Below are 12,651 nucleotides of genomic sequence, written 5' to 3'. Positions count from 1 at the left end.
TGAGGAGTAAGCATTCTGTGTATTCATTCTAGAAGTTGCATCTTGGGCAAGAGGGGATCTTGTCATATGTTAAATCAATGTTTGCAATGTTGGAGAGATGGACAGTACCCATGATGTGGACGAGAAAGAGTAACTCATACATTCATGAGTAGCGTACTTTGAGCTAGGTGTGTATGTTTAGTGGAGTGAACTTTAATACTGGGTTAGGAGGGTAGTTGTTGAGCTTGTCAAGTCATTACGATGCTTATGTATTGATCACATTACATTTCTTCGGGAGGGGGATCTATAAACATAGGCTGTAATCGTAGATTGTTGAAGCATATACCTTTTTTTCTGCTTGGGGTTGGAGGATGGTTTTATGGTGCTTTGGATGGGAGGGTTGCAAACAGCCGAATGCCAAGCATATTGAATTGAGATTTATTGGAAGTATTTATGTTTTGCTCTGCAGATTTACAATGTTTGCAGTTGCAAAGTAGCTGGTTATTGTTATGAGTGCCTTGTTTTGTGAGGTTTTGAGCTTTTTTATGTTTGCTTTTGACCCAGCTGGTGAGGCATAGTTTAGGGTGGAGCAGATGTATTGTTCGTAGAGGATAATGAGGGATTTTTTTCCCTCAAAAACTGGTGACATGTAATGTTAGTATGGGGAGTAAAAGGCATATGGTTGTTATCTATGATACTGAATATGGTTGAAGTTTGGGTAACTGGAAGTGTTTGACCTTTCATGGTTATGTGAGGATGCTGGTTGGATTCATGTCTCTCCGTGGTTAAGAGGGTGTCAGTAGATTTCTTTGTGGATGCAGGAATTGTGTGACTTAGTCTAATTGCATTATGTATTGTACATTTATTGTTTCTTGAGTAGTGTCTCAGTGCTGTAACATGATCGTAAAGTCATCTGCATATGAGAAGACTTTCACAGTCATCTCCAGGAAGAAATAAGATATAATGTACAGAGACTGAAAAGAAAGAACTACAACACTGGGGGACTCCATTGTAAAGTTTAAGGACTTTTGTAGATAATTCTAGCTTAGCAGCTAGCTATGAAGTTGGCTAACCATTCAGTCTTTTTTGTGGAGGGTGGTGGGTATGTCACATATCTTTATTTAGAGTTAGGACATGTCTGTAGCAGTGTCAGATGCTTTATCAATATGTACTGTCTCTGGTATTATGCAGGATAGAGGGTTTGTGGTAGATGAAAGCTATTCAGTATTGTCTAAGGTGCTTATGCAGTTTAATAGTGGAGTAACTGGGTCTCAAACCATATTATGTAGACAAGAGTGACTGTTGTGGATAGGTTTTTTGATGAGCTTTGGTACTGATGGTACTTATAGTGATGTGGATCGATAACAGAAAGGGGATCTGGGTAATTTTTCACTTCAAGATGCATACTTTGTTGTCGGGTTTTAAGATGTTTGGGATGAATTAAATGAAGGTATCTGTAAGTACTTGGACTGCAGTTGGGCCATTATTTTATGTGGAAGTTTGATATGTTGTCAGGCCCAGATACAGGGGAATTCTTCAAGGCTTTGATTGTATTTTGAATGTCATTTGGAGTGCAGGGTGTATCAAGATGGATTTTGTATAGGATTTTCATGACTATGCTGTTTTGAGGTATGGTTGGTGTATGGTTAATTTCTGAGTGGTATTTCATGAGAGTTTGTGTTTTTTGAGAGTGGAACTTTTACTAGTTGGGTTTAGAAGTGCTTCATGTGTGATTGTGTTGATTTCTGTATCGTTCCCTTGGGTTGAGTTCTGTTGTTTTTTTTGGGTCGTGTTAAGAAAGGACTACCAGTTTTTTTTTGCTTTCAGATGATTAGATTTGTGATTGTTTTGTTTAGAGTTTGGATTTGTTCAATTGTCTCTTTTTGTTGGAAAGTTCCTTTGCTTTATGAAGTTTGCAAGTTACAGGAAGAAGTTTCAGTTATATTACTATGTTCCTGTAGTATGTGTTTTTTGCTAGTTTGGTGTAGGAATTAGAGTTACAAAGGTAATTTGAAACTTGTGTTCTAGGTACTGTGCAAATGCTGGCCAATTTGCTTTCCTTTAGTTTTTTGTTTTTTAGTGACTTGGTTAGCTAAAGTGTTCTTTGAAAAGGTAAGTGGTCTGAGGAGAGTTTATGTAGTGTGATCCTTATGGGCAATATTAGAGTACAAAAAGTAATGTCTGGTGAGGTTGCCTGCTGAAGGGTGATGTTTGGAAATCTGGTTGGTTGTTTGTTCCATAGGTTGATGTTGAAAGAATGTAGTTGGTTTATGAATAGTTCACCTTAAGGATCTTGGGTGTGAATGTTGAGCCATGCAGGATGGTGGGTGCTGAAATATCATCATAAATAAATGTTGGGTTTGATATATAGGTTCTACAATTGAAAAGAGTATCTGGAAGGACTAAATCAAAACAGAATGTCTGCATCCCCAGATAAAGCCACTTTCACCCTTTTAGCTGTAAAGACATGAATCCAAACTGCAACCTCCCATAACTCTGAATGGCAAAAACCACCTCCATTCTACAGAACTCCAACCATATTGAGTATCACACACATGCACTTACTTCTTACAGTTTCAACACAAAGGCCATCAACTAACCAGATGCCCTCAGAACATTTGATGGCACCAGTTAAGAGAGAAAAAGTCTCATATTGTCAACAAACAGTTCATCTGCTCCACTTTAAACTATGCCTCACCTGCCTGGCCTGTTACCATAACTGTTAAAAGCAGGAATAATGAACATGGAAACCAAATGAAACAAGGTTTTCATAATATATCACCAGATGCCTAGTTACCATAAAACAATGAGCTATGCACAAAAAACAAAAACACTTTCCAATACAGTCTCACTTCAACATGTTCAACATGGAATTCTTTGTAACAGCACTAGACCCCTCCCACCCAAACCAACCACCAACCTGGAGAATAAACAGAAAATATACCCTTCTTCACTCTTTTCTACTTATACTCACAGTTAACCCCCCTCCCCCACAACAAATACAATATTAGCTAAACATATATATCCTTGGGGATAGGGTAGAAAGAATACTTCTCACGCATTCCTCACGTGTCGTAGAAGGCAACTAAAGGGGACGGGAGCGGGGGTCTAGAAACCCTACCATCCTTGTATTTTAACTTTCTAAAAGGGGAAACAGAAGAAGGAGTCACGTGGGGAGTGCTCATCCTCCTTGAAGGCTCAGATTGGGGTGTCTAAATATGTGGATGTAACCAAGATGAGAAAAAAGGATAGACAGGTAGTATGTTTGAGGAAAGGAACCTGGATGTTTTGGCTCTGAGTGAAACGAAGCTCAAGGGTAAAGGGGAAGAGTGGTATGGAAATGTCTTGGGGGTGTAAAGTCAGGGGTTAGTGAGAGGACAAGAGCAAGGGAAGGAGTAGCTCTACTCCTGAAACAGGAGTGGTGGGAGTATGTGATAGAGTGTAAGAAAGGAAACTCTAGATTGATATGGGTAAAACTGAAAGTTGATGGAGAGAGATGAGTGATTATTGGTGCATGTGCACCAGGGCATGAGAAGAAAGATCATGAGAGGCAAGTGTTTTGGGAGCAGCTGAATGAGGGGAGAAAAAATAGAGTGTGAAAGAATTAGAGTGTGTCAGTAGTTTTGATGCACGAGACCGGGTTGTAGTGATGGGTGATTTTAATGAAAGGTGAGTAATGTGGCAGTTGAGGGAATAATTGGTATACATGGGGTGTTCAGTGTTGTAAATGGAAATGGTGAAGAGCTTGTAGATTTATGTGCTGAAAAAGGACTGGTGATTGGGAATACCTGGTTTAAAAAGAGAGATATACATAAGTATACGTATGTAAGTAGGAGAGATGGCCAGAGGGCATTATTGGATTACGTGTTAATTGATAGGCATGTGAAAGAGAGACTTTTGGATGTTAATGTGCTGAGAGGTGCAACTGGAGGGATGTCTGATCATTATCTTGTGGAGGCGAAGGTGAAGGTTTGTAGAGGTTTTCAGAAAAGAAGAGAGAATGTTGGGGTGAAGAGAGTGGTGACAGTAAGTGAGCTTGGGAAGGAGACTTGTGTGAGGAAGTACCAGGAGAGACTGCGTACAGAATGGAAAAAGGTGAGAACAAAGGAGGTAAGGGGAGTGGGGGAGGATTGGGATGTATTTAGGGAAACAGTGATGGCTTGCGCAAAAGATGCTTGTGGCATGAGAAGCATGGGAGGTGGGCAGATTAGAAAGGGTAGTGAGTGGTGGGATGAAGAAGTAAGATTATTAGTGAAAGAAAAGAGAGAGGCGTTTGGACGATTTTTGCAGGGAAATAATGCAAATGAGTGGGAGATGTAGAAAAGAAAGAAGCAGGAAGTCAAGAGAAAGGTGCAAGAGGTGAAAAAGAGGGCAAATGAGACTTGGGGTGAGAGAGTATCATTAAATTTTAGGGAGAATAAAAATGTTTTGGAAGGAGGTAAATAAAGTGCGTAAGACAAGGGAACAAATGGGAACTTCAGTGAAGGGGGCTAATGGAGAGGTGATAACAAGCAGTGGTGATGTGAGAAGGAGATGGAGTGAGTATTTTGAAGGTCTGTTAAATGTGTTTGATGATAGAGTGGCAGATATAGGGTGTTTTGGTCGGGGTGGTGTGCAAAGTGAGAGGGTTAGGGAAAATGATTTGGTAAACAGAGAAGAGGTAGTAAAAGCTTTGCGGAAGATGAAAGCCAGCAACGCAGCGGGTTTGGATGGTATTGCAGTGGAATTTATTAAAAAAGGGGGTGACTGTATTGTTGACTGGTTGGTAAGGTTACTTAATGTATGCATAATTCATGGTGAGGTGCCTGAGGATTGGCAGAATGCTTGCATAGTGCCATTGTACAAAGGCAAAAACAAAGATAAGTGCTCAAATTAAGTATTCCTGGTAAATTACATGGGAGGGTATTGATTGAGAGGGTGAAGGCATGTACAGAGCATCAGATTGGGGAAGAGCAGTGTGGCTTCAGAAGTGGTAGAGGATGTGTGGATCAGGTGTTTGCTTTGAAGAATGTTTATGAGAAATACTTAGAAAAGCAAATGGATTTGTATGTAGCATTTATGGATCTGGAGAAGGCATATGATAGAGTTGATAGAGATGCTCTTTGGAAGGTATTAAGAATATATGGTGTGGGAGGCAAGTTGTTAGAAGCAGTGAAAAGTTTTTATCAAGGATGTAAGGCATCTGTACGTGTAGGAAGAGAGGAAATTGATTGGTTCTCAGTGAATGTAGGTTTGCGGCAAGGGTGTGTGATGTCTCCATGGTTGTTTAATTTCTATAAGGATGGGGTTGTTAGGGAGGTGAATGCAAGAGTTTTGGAAAGGGGGGCAAGTATGCAGTCTGTTGTGGATGAGAGAGCTTGGGAAGTGAGTCAGTTGTTGTTCGTTGATGATACAGTGCTGGTGGCTGATTCATGTGAGAAACTGCAGAAGCTGGTGACTGAGTTTGGTAAAGTGTGTGAAAGAAGAAAGTTGAGACTAAATGTGAATAAGAGCAAGGTTATTTGATACAGTAGGGTTGAGGGTCAAGTCAATTGGGAGGTAAGTTTGAATGGAGAAAAACTGGAGGAAGTGAAGTGTTTTAGATATCTGTGAGTGGATTTGGCAGCGGATGGAACCATGGAAGCGGAAGTGAATCATAGGGTGGGGGAGGGGGCGAAAATTCTGGGAGCGATGAAGAATGTGTGGAAATCGAGAACTTTATCTCATAAATCAAAAATGGGAATGTTTGAAGGAATAGTGGTTCCAACAATGTTGTATGGTTGCGAGGCGTGGGCTATGGATAGAGTTGTGCGCAGGAGGGTGGATGTGCTGGAAATGAGATGTTTGAGGACAATATGTGGTGTGAGGTGGTTTGATCGAGTAGGTAATAATAGGGTAAGAGAGATGTGCGGTAATAAAAAAGTGTGGTTGAGAGAGCAGAAGAGGGTGTTTTGAGGTGGTTTGGTCACATGGAGAGAATGAGTGAGGAGAGATTGTCAAAGAGGATATATGTGTCAGAGATGGAGGGAACGAGGAGAAGTGGGAGACCAAATTGGAGGTGGAAGGATGGAGTGAAAAAAATTTTGAGTGATCGGGGCCTGAACATGCAGGAGGGTGAAAGGCGTGCAAGGAATAGAGTGAATTGGAACGATGTGGTATACCGGGGTCAACGTGCTGTCAATGGATTGAACCAGGGCATGTGAAGCATCTGGGGTAAACCATGGAAAGTTCTGTGGGGCCTGGATGTGGAAAGGGAGCTGTGGTTTCAGTGCATTATTACATGACAGCTAGAGACTGAGTGTGAACGAATGTGGCCTTTATTGTCTTTTCCTAGCGCTACCTCGCACATATGAGGGGGGGGGGGGGGTTGTTATTTCATGTGTGGTGGGGTGGCGATGGGAATTAATAAGGGCAGACTATGAATTATGTACATGTGTATATATATGTATATGTCTGTGTGTGTATATATATGTATACATTGAGATGTATAGGTATGTATATTTGCGTGGGTGGACGTGTATGTATATACATGTGTATGGTGGTGGGTTGGGCCATTCTTTCGTCTGTTCCCTTGCGCTACCTCGCTAACGTGGGAGAGAGCGGCAAAGCAAAATAAAAAATTAAAAAAAAAATATACATAGTAATAATGTGACAAGCATTCAGCAACTGCCCTTCCATTTCAGTCTGAAACTCCACTCCACCAAGCATAAAACCATCTCTCTGACCTTAAAAACACCACTTCAACATATTGTAAGACCCCTCATGCCAAAGATGTAACTTCCATGAGTGAAAACACTCAATAGTCTGGCATTCAAATTTTACTCCGTTACCAGCTTAAAAATGTTTAATAAGTTGTTTTAGTGCAGTTTGTAGCAGCACACCAGCATGAGTACTACAGAAGAAATACTTGTTTCATTTAGTTTGAATAACTTGAATAGCATAAAATAAATATTTTCAGAATCCGATATTTGCAACAAAGAAAAATTCAACTGGTTATAAACAGAAAAATTGTTACTCAATGAAGCTTGTATACTAAATTTCAAGAGTATTGAGAGGGATCATTAATTATGAACCCTCTTTCTCAAAATATATACTCTTTTTTTTGTATAATTAGGTTATCATTATTATCCAACTCAAACACAAAAGTACTGCTCTCATTCTTGACTACCTTTCATTCTCAACAAATATGTCACTATCAGTGCACTTGATTTAATACCTCCTCTGTCTTTCTCTGACAAAGAACATATGTGTCTAGTGACTTCATAAAGAAGTTTTTATTTCTTTGAGCACTTCCTTTATATGATCATCCCTGTGATTCCTTCGACATACTTTTTTACAAAATTTCTATATATGCAGGAACCACGGCCTTTTGTCTGAAAACTAGTTATAAAGCACACTCATTTATTTGCTGAAAAGAGATTAGCTACTAAAACAGATCATTTGTATTAAAATATAGCAAAGAAACAGTTTTTCTTGAAGACTGCATTCCCTTGAGAGACATTTACCAGTCAGAAGGATTAAACTTAGAGATGGGGCATACAAATGAGACTGTCTTAATACAAACAAACCCTTCTTCCCCTCCTGACTTCACGACAAACATAATCTCATAGAGCTGGAAAAATACTTTGACCTACAAATCCAAAGAAAAATCATATCTCTGTACATTTCACAGTTTTTTGCTATTGACATCACTGCAATGTTCTCCCTTTCAGGTACCGTGTCAGTGTGACAGCAAGGTCTGATGTCCCATTCTTTGGGCCAACTCTCCCTCCTACATCCATCTTTGACAAGGGTCCCCACTTTAAGGAATTCCTTCTGACCAAGCTTATCAATGCTGAGATTGCCTGTTATAAAGCAGAAAGGTTCGCAAAATTGGAGGTAAGCTAGTAAAAGCTCTCATCAATCAGTCTGTATTTTGAGTCTTTTTAGTTGAAGATTTCCATAAATTCAAGGATGGCATCATACTTAATATATCCTCTGTATCCTCATGCATTATAGCATTATATAGAGGAATGACGTATGTGAGGTGGAATTAAGAGTACTAAACAGCACTTTTGAAAATAATTATGGAGGCATGTGTGGATGAAACAGTACCCAAGAGTAATAGGTTATCACTAATAGATATTTACTGTTTTGTGTAACAAGAGCAAGGCGTAATGACATTACTAATTAATAATATACAACCCCAGGTCCTTATTCAGCATGACTAATAGCATTTTTGCTTATTTTATGTATCGAGGTGGAAGTAAAGGGTGGCTCTGGAGTACTGGGGATTGAAGAGGCAGCATGCATGGAATTGACAACAATTTAGGTTTCATAGGCAAAAAGGAGTTCCTGAGGTTAGGCACACACTGTCAGTGGAATGAAAGAAGAGAAGAAAAATAGTAAGGAACTGATATGAGGTTAAATGGAGTAGAAGAAACCCATTTGTCAAACAAAGGTATGTGGAAGGAGGGAACTGAACAAATGTCAGTGTGTTTGAACATTAGAAGAGGAAGCTGTGGTAGGAATGGAAGAATGTCAGAAGAAAGGAAGGTCTAGCCCTTTTACTAACAATGACAGAAATTGTAAATTGTTTTCATCGGATGAGGCAGATTTCCTCAAGGAAATATGTATTTAAAGTTTCAAAAAAGGGAATTATCTGAACTGCTACCTCAGTGCAATTACCCCTTCATGAAATTATCATGGATAGGGAGCTATGGTTTTGGTGCATTACATATGACAGATAAAGACTGTGTGAACGAATGTGGCCTTTTTTTTTTTCCTGGCACTACCTCGCTGATGCAGGGGGTGGTGATGCTGTTTCCTGTGGGGTGAGGTGGCGCTGGGAATGGATGAAGGCAATCAAGAATGAATGTGTACATGTGTATATATATTTTTTTTTCTTTTTTTTTCTTTGTTGCTGTCTCCCACGTTTGCGAGGTAGCGCAAGGAAACAGACGATAGAAATGGCCCAACCCACCCCCATACACAATGTATATACATACACGTCCACACACGCAAATATACATACCTATACATCTCAATGTACACATATATATACACACACAGACACATACATATATACCCATGCACACCATTCACACTGTCTGCCTTTATTCATTCCCATTGCCACCTCGCCACACATGGAATACCAACCCCCTCCCCCCTCATGTTTGCAAGGTAGCACTAGGAAAAGACAACAAAGGCCCCATTTGTTCACACTCAGTCTCTAGCTGTCATGCAATAATGCCCAAAACCACAGCTTCCTTTCCACATCCAGGCCCCACACAACTTTCCATGGTTTACCCCTGACGCTTCACATGCCCTGATTCAATCCACTGACAGCACGTCAACCCCGGTATACCACATCGCTCCAATTCACTCTATTCCTTGCCCGCCTTTCACCCTCCTGCATGTTCAGGCCCCGATCACACAAAATCTTTTTCACTCCATCTTTCCACCTCCAATTTGGTCTCCCACTTCTCCTCGTTCCCTCCACCTCCGACACATATATCCTCTTGGTCAATCTTTCCTCACTCATTCTCTCTGTTTGCCCAAACCATTTCAAAACACCCTCTTCTGCTCTCTCAACCACGCTCTTTTTATTTCCACACATCTCTCTTACCCTTACATTACTTACTCGATCAAACCACCTCACACCACACGTTGTCCTCAAACATTGCATTTCCAGCACATCCACCCTCCTGTGCACAACTCTATCCATAGCCCATGCCTCGCAACTATACAACATTGTTGGAACCACTATTCCTTCAAACATACCCATTTTTGCTTTCCGAGATAATGTTCTCGACTTCCACACATTCTTCAAGGCTCCCAGGATTTTTGCCCCCTCCCCCACCCTATGATTCACTTCCACTTCCATGGTTCCCTCCACTGCCAGATATCTAAAAAACTTTACTTCCTCAAGTTTTTCTCCATTAAACTTACCTCCCAATTGACTTGACCCTCAACCCTACTGTACCTAATAACCTTGCTCTTATTCACATTTACTCTTAACTTTCTTCTTTCACACACTTTACCAAACTCAGTCACCAGCTTCTGCAGTTTCTCACATAAATCAGCCACCAGCGCTGTGTCATCAGCGAACAACAACTGACTCACTTTCCAAGTTCTCTCATCCACAACAGACTTCATACTTGCCCCTCTTTCCAAAACTCTTGCATTCACCTCCCTAACAACCCCATCCATAAACAAATTAAACAACCATGGAGACATCACACACCCCTGCCGCAAACCTACATTCACTGAGAACCAATCACTTTCCTCTCTGCCTACATGTACACATGCCTTACATCCTCGATAAAAACTTTTCACTGCTTCTAACAACTTGCCTCCCACACCATATATTCTTAATACCTTCCAAAGAGCATCTCTATCAACTCTATCATATGCCTTCTCCAGATCCATAAATGCTACATACAAATCCATTTGCTTTTCTAAGTATTTCTCACATACATTCTTCAAAGCAAACACCTGATCCACACATCCTCTACCACTTCTGAAACCACACTGCTCTTCCCCAATCTGATGCTCTGTACATGCCTTCACCCTCTCAATCAATACCCTCCCATATAATTTACCAGGAATACTCAACAAACTTATACCTCTGTAATTTGAGCACTCACTCTTATCCCCTTTGCCTTTGTACAATGGCACTATGCACGCATTCCGCCAATCCTCAGGCACCTCACCATGAGTCATACATACATTAAATAACCTTACCAACCAGTCAACAATACAGTCACCCCCTTTTTTAATAAATTCCACTGCAATACCATCCAAACCTGCTGCCTTGCCGGCTTTCATCTTCCGCAAAGCTTTTACGACCTCTTCTCTGTTTACCAAATCATTTTCCCTAACCCTCTCACTTTGCACACCACCTCGACCAAAACACCCTATATCTACCACTCTATCATCAAACACATTCAACAAACCTTCAAAATACTCACTCCATCTCCTTCTCACATCACCACTACTTGTTATCACCTCCCCATTTGCGCCCTTCACTGAAGTTCCCATTTGCTCCCTTGTCTTACGCACTTTATTTACCTCCTTCTAGAACATCTTTTTGTTCTCCCTAGAATTTAATGATACTCTCTCACCCCAACTCTCATTTGCCCTCTTTTTCACCTCTTGCACCTTTCTCTTGACCTCCTGTCTCTTTCTTTTATACATCTCCCACTCAATTGCATTTTTTCCCTGCAAAAATCGTCCAAAAGCCTCTCTCTTCTCTTTCACTAATAATCTTACTTCTTCATCCCACCACTCACTACCCTTTCTAATCAACCCACCTCCCACGCTTCTCATGCCACAAGCATCTTTTGCACAATCCATCACTGATTCCCTAAATACATCCCATTCCTCCCCCACTCCCCTTACTTCCAGTGTTCTCACCTTTTTCCATTCTGTACTCAGTCTCTCCTGGTACTTCCTCACACAAGTCTCCTTCCCAAGCTCACTTACTCTCACCACCCTCTTCACCCCAATATTCACTCTTTTTTTCTGAAAACTCATACAAATCTTCGCCTTAGCCTCCACAAGATAATGATCAGACATCCCTCCAGTTGCACCTCTCAGCACATTTACATCCATAAGTCTCTCTTTCGCGCGCCTGTCAATTAACACGTAATCCAATAACGCTCTCTGGCCATCTCTCCTACTTACATACGTATACTTATGTATATGTCGCTTTTTAAAAAAACCAGATATTCCCAATCACCAGTCCTTTTTCAGCACATAAATCTACAAGCTCTTCACCATTTCCATTTACAACACTAAACACCCTATGTATACCAATTATTCCCTCAACTGCCACATTACTCACCTTTGCATTCAAATCACCCATCACTATAACCCGGTCTCGTGCATCAAAACCACTAACGCACTCATTCAGCTGCTCCCAAAACACTTGCCTCTCATCTTTCTTCTCATGCCCAGGTGCATATGCACCAATAATCACCCATCTCTCTCCATCAACTTTCAGTTTTACCCATATTAATCGAGAATTTACTTTCTTACATTCTATCACATACTCCCACAACTCCTGTTTCAGGAGTACTGCTACTCCTTCCCTTGCTCTTGTTCTCTCACTAATCCCTGCCTTTACTCCCAAGACATTTCCAAACCACTCTTCCCCTTTACCCTTGAGCTTCGTTTCACTCAGAGCCAAAACATCCAGGTTCCTTTCCTCAAACATACTACCTATCTCTCCTTTTTTCACATCTTGGTTACATCCACACACATTTAGACACCCCAATCTGAGTCTACGAGGAGGATGAGCACTCCCTGCGTGACTCCTTATGTTTCCCATTTTTTAAAAAGTTAAAAAATTACAAGGATGGGAGGATTTCTGGCCCCCCGCTCCCGTCCCCTCTAGTCGCCTTCTACAACACGTGAGGAATGCGTGGGAAGTATTCTTTCACCCCTATCCCCAGGGAAGTGAGTCAGTTGCTGTTCGCTGATGATACAGCGCTGGTGGCTGATTCATGTGAGAAACTGCAGAAGCTGGTGACTGAGTTTGGTAAAGTGTGTGAAAGAAGAAAGTTAAGAGTAAATGTGAATAAGAGCAAGGTTATTAGGTACAGTAGGGTTGAGGGTCAAGTCAATTGGGAGGTGAGTTTGAATGGAGAAAAACTGGAGGAAGTGAAGTGTTTTAGATATCTGGGAGTGGATCTGGCAGCGGATGGAACC

At 41.0% G+C, this 12,651-nt stretch overlaps 1 protein-coding gene across 1 annotated transcript in view; it reads left to right on the top strand.

Moving 5' to 3' along the window:
* The window catches only part of LOC139757182 (uncharacterized), an 857,301-nt gene that overhangs the window by 821,711 nt on the left and 22,939 nt on the right, over positions 1-12,651 (top strand). Inside the window, exon 12 of the mRNA XM_071677314.1 lies at positions 7,671-7,836. Coding sequence (XP_071533415.1) covers positions 7,671-7,836 — 166 coding nt within the window. The remainder of the gene's footprint in view (positions 1-7,670; positions 7,837-12,651) is intronic.

Source organism: Panulirus ornatus, chromosome 25 (assembly GCF_036320965.1).
Source record: "Panulirus ornatus isolate Po-2019 chromosome 25, ASM3632096v1, whole genome shotgun sequence".
Lineage (NCBI taxonomy): Eukaryota > Metazoa > Arthropoda > Malacostraca > Decapoda > Palinuridae > Panulirus > Panulirus ornatus.
Note: the sequence above shows the minus strand (reverse complement) of the source record. Positions and strands in the feature narration are given on the sequence as shown.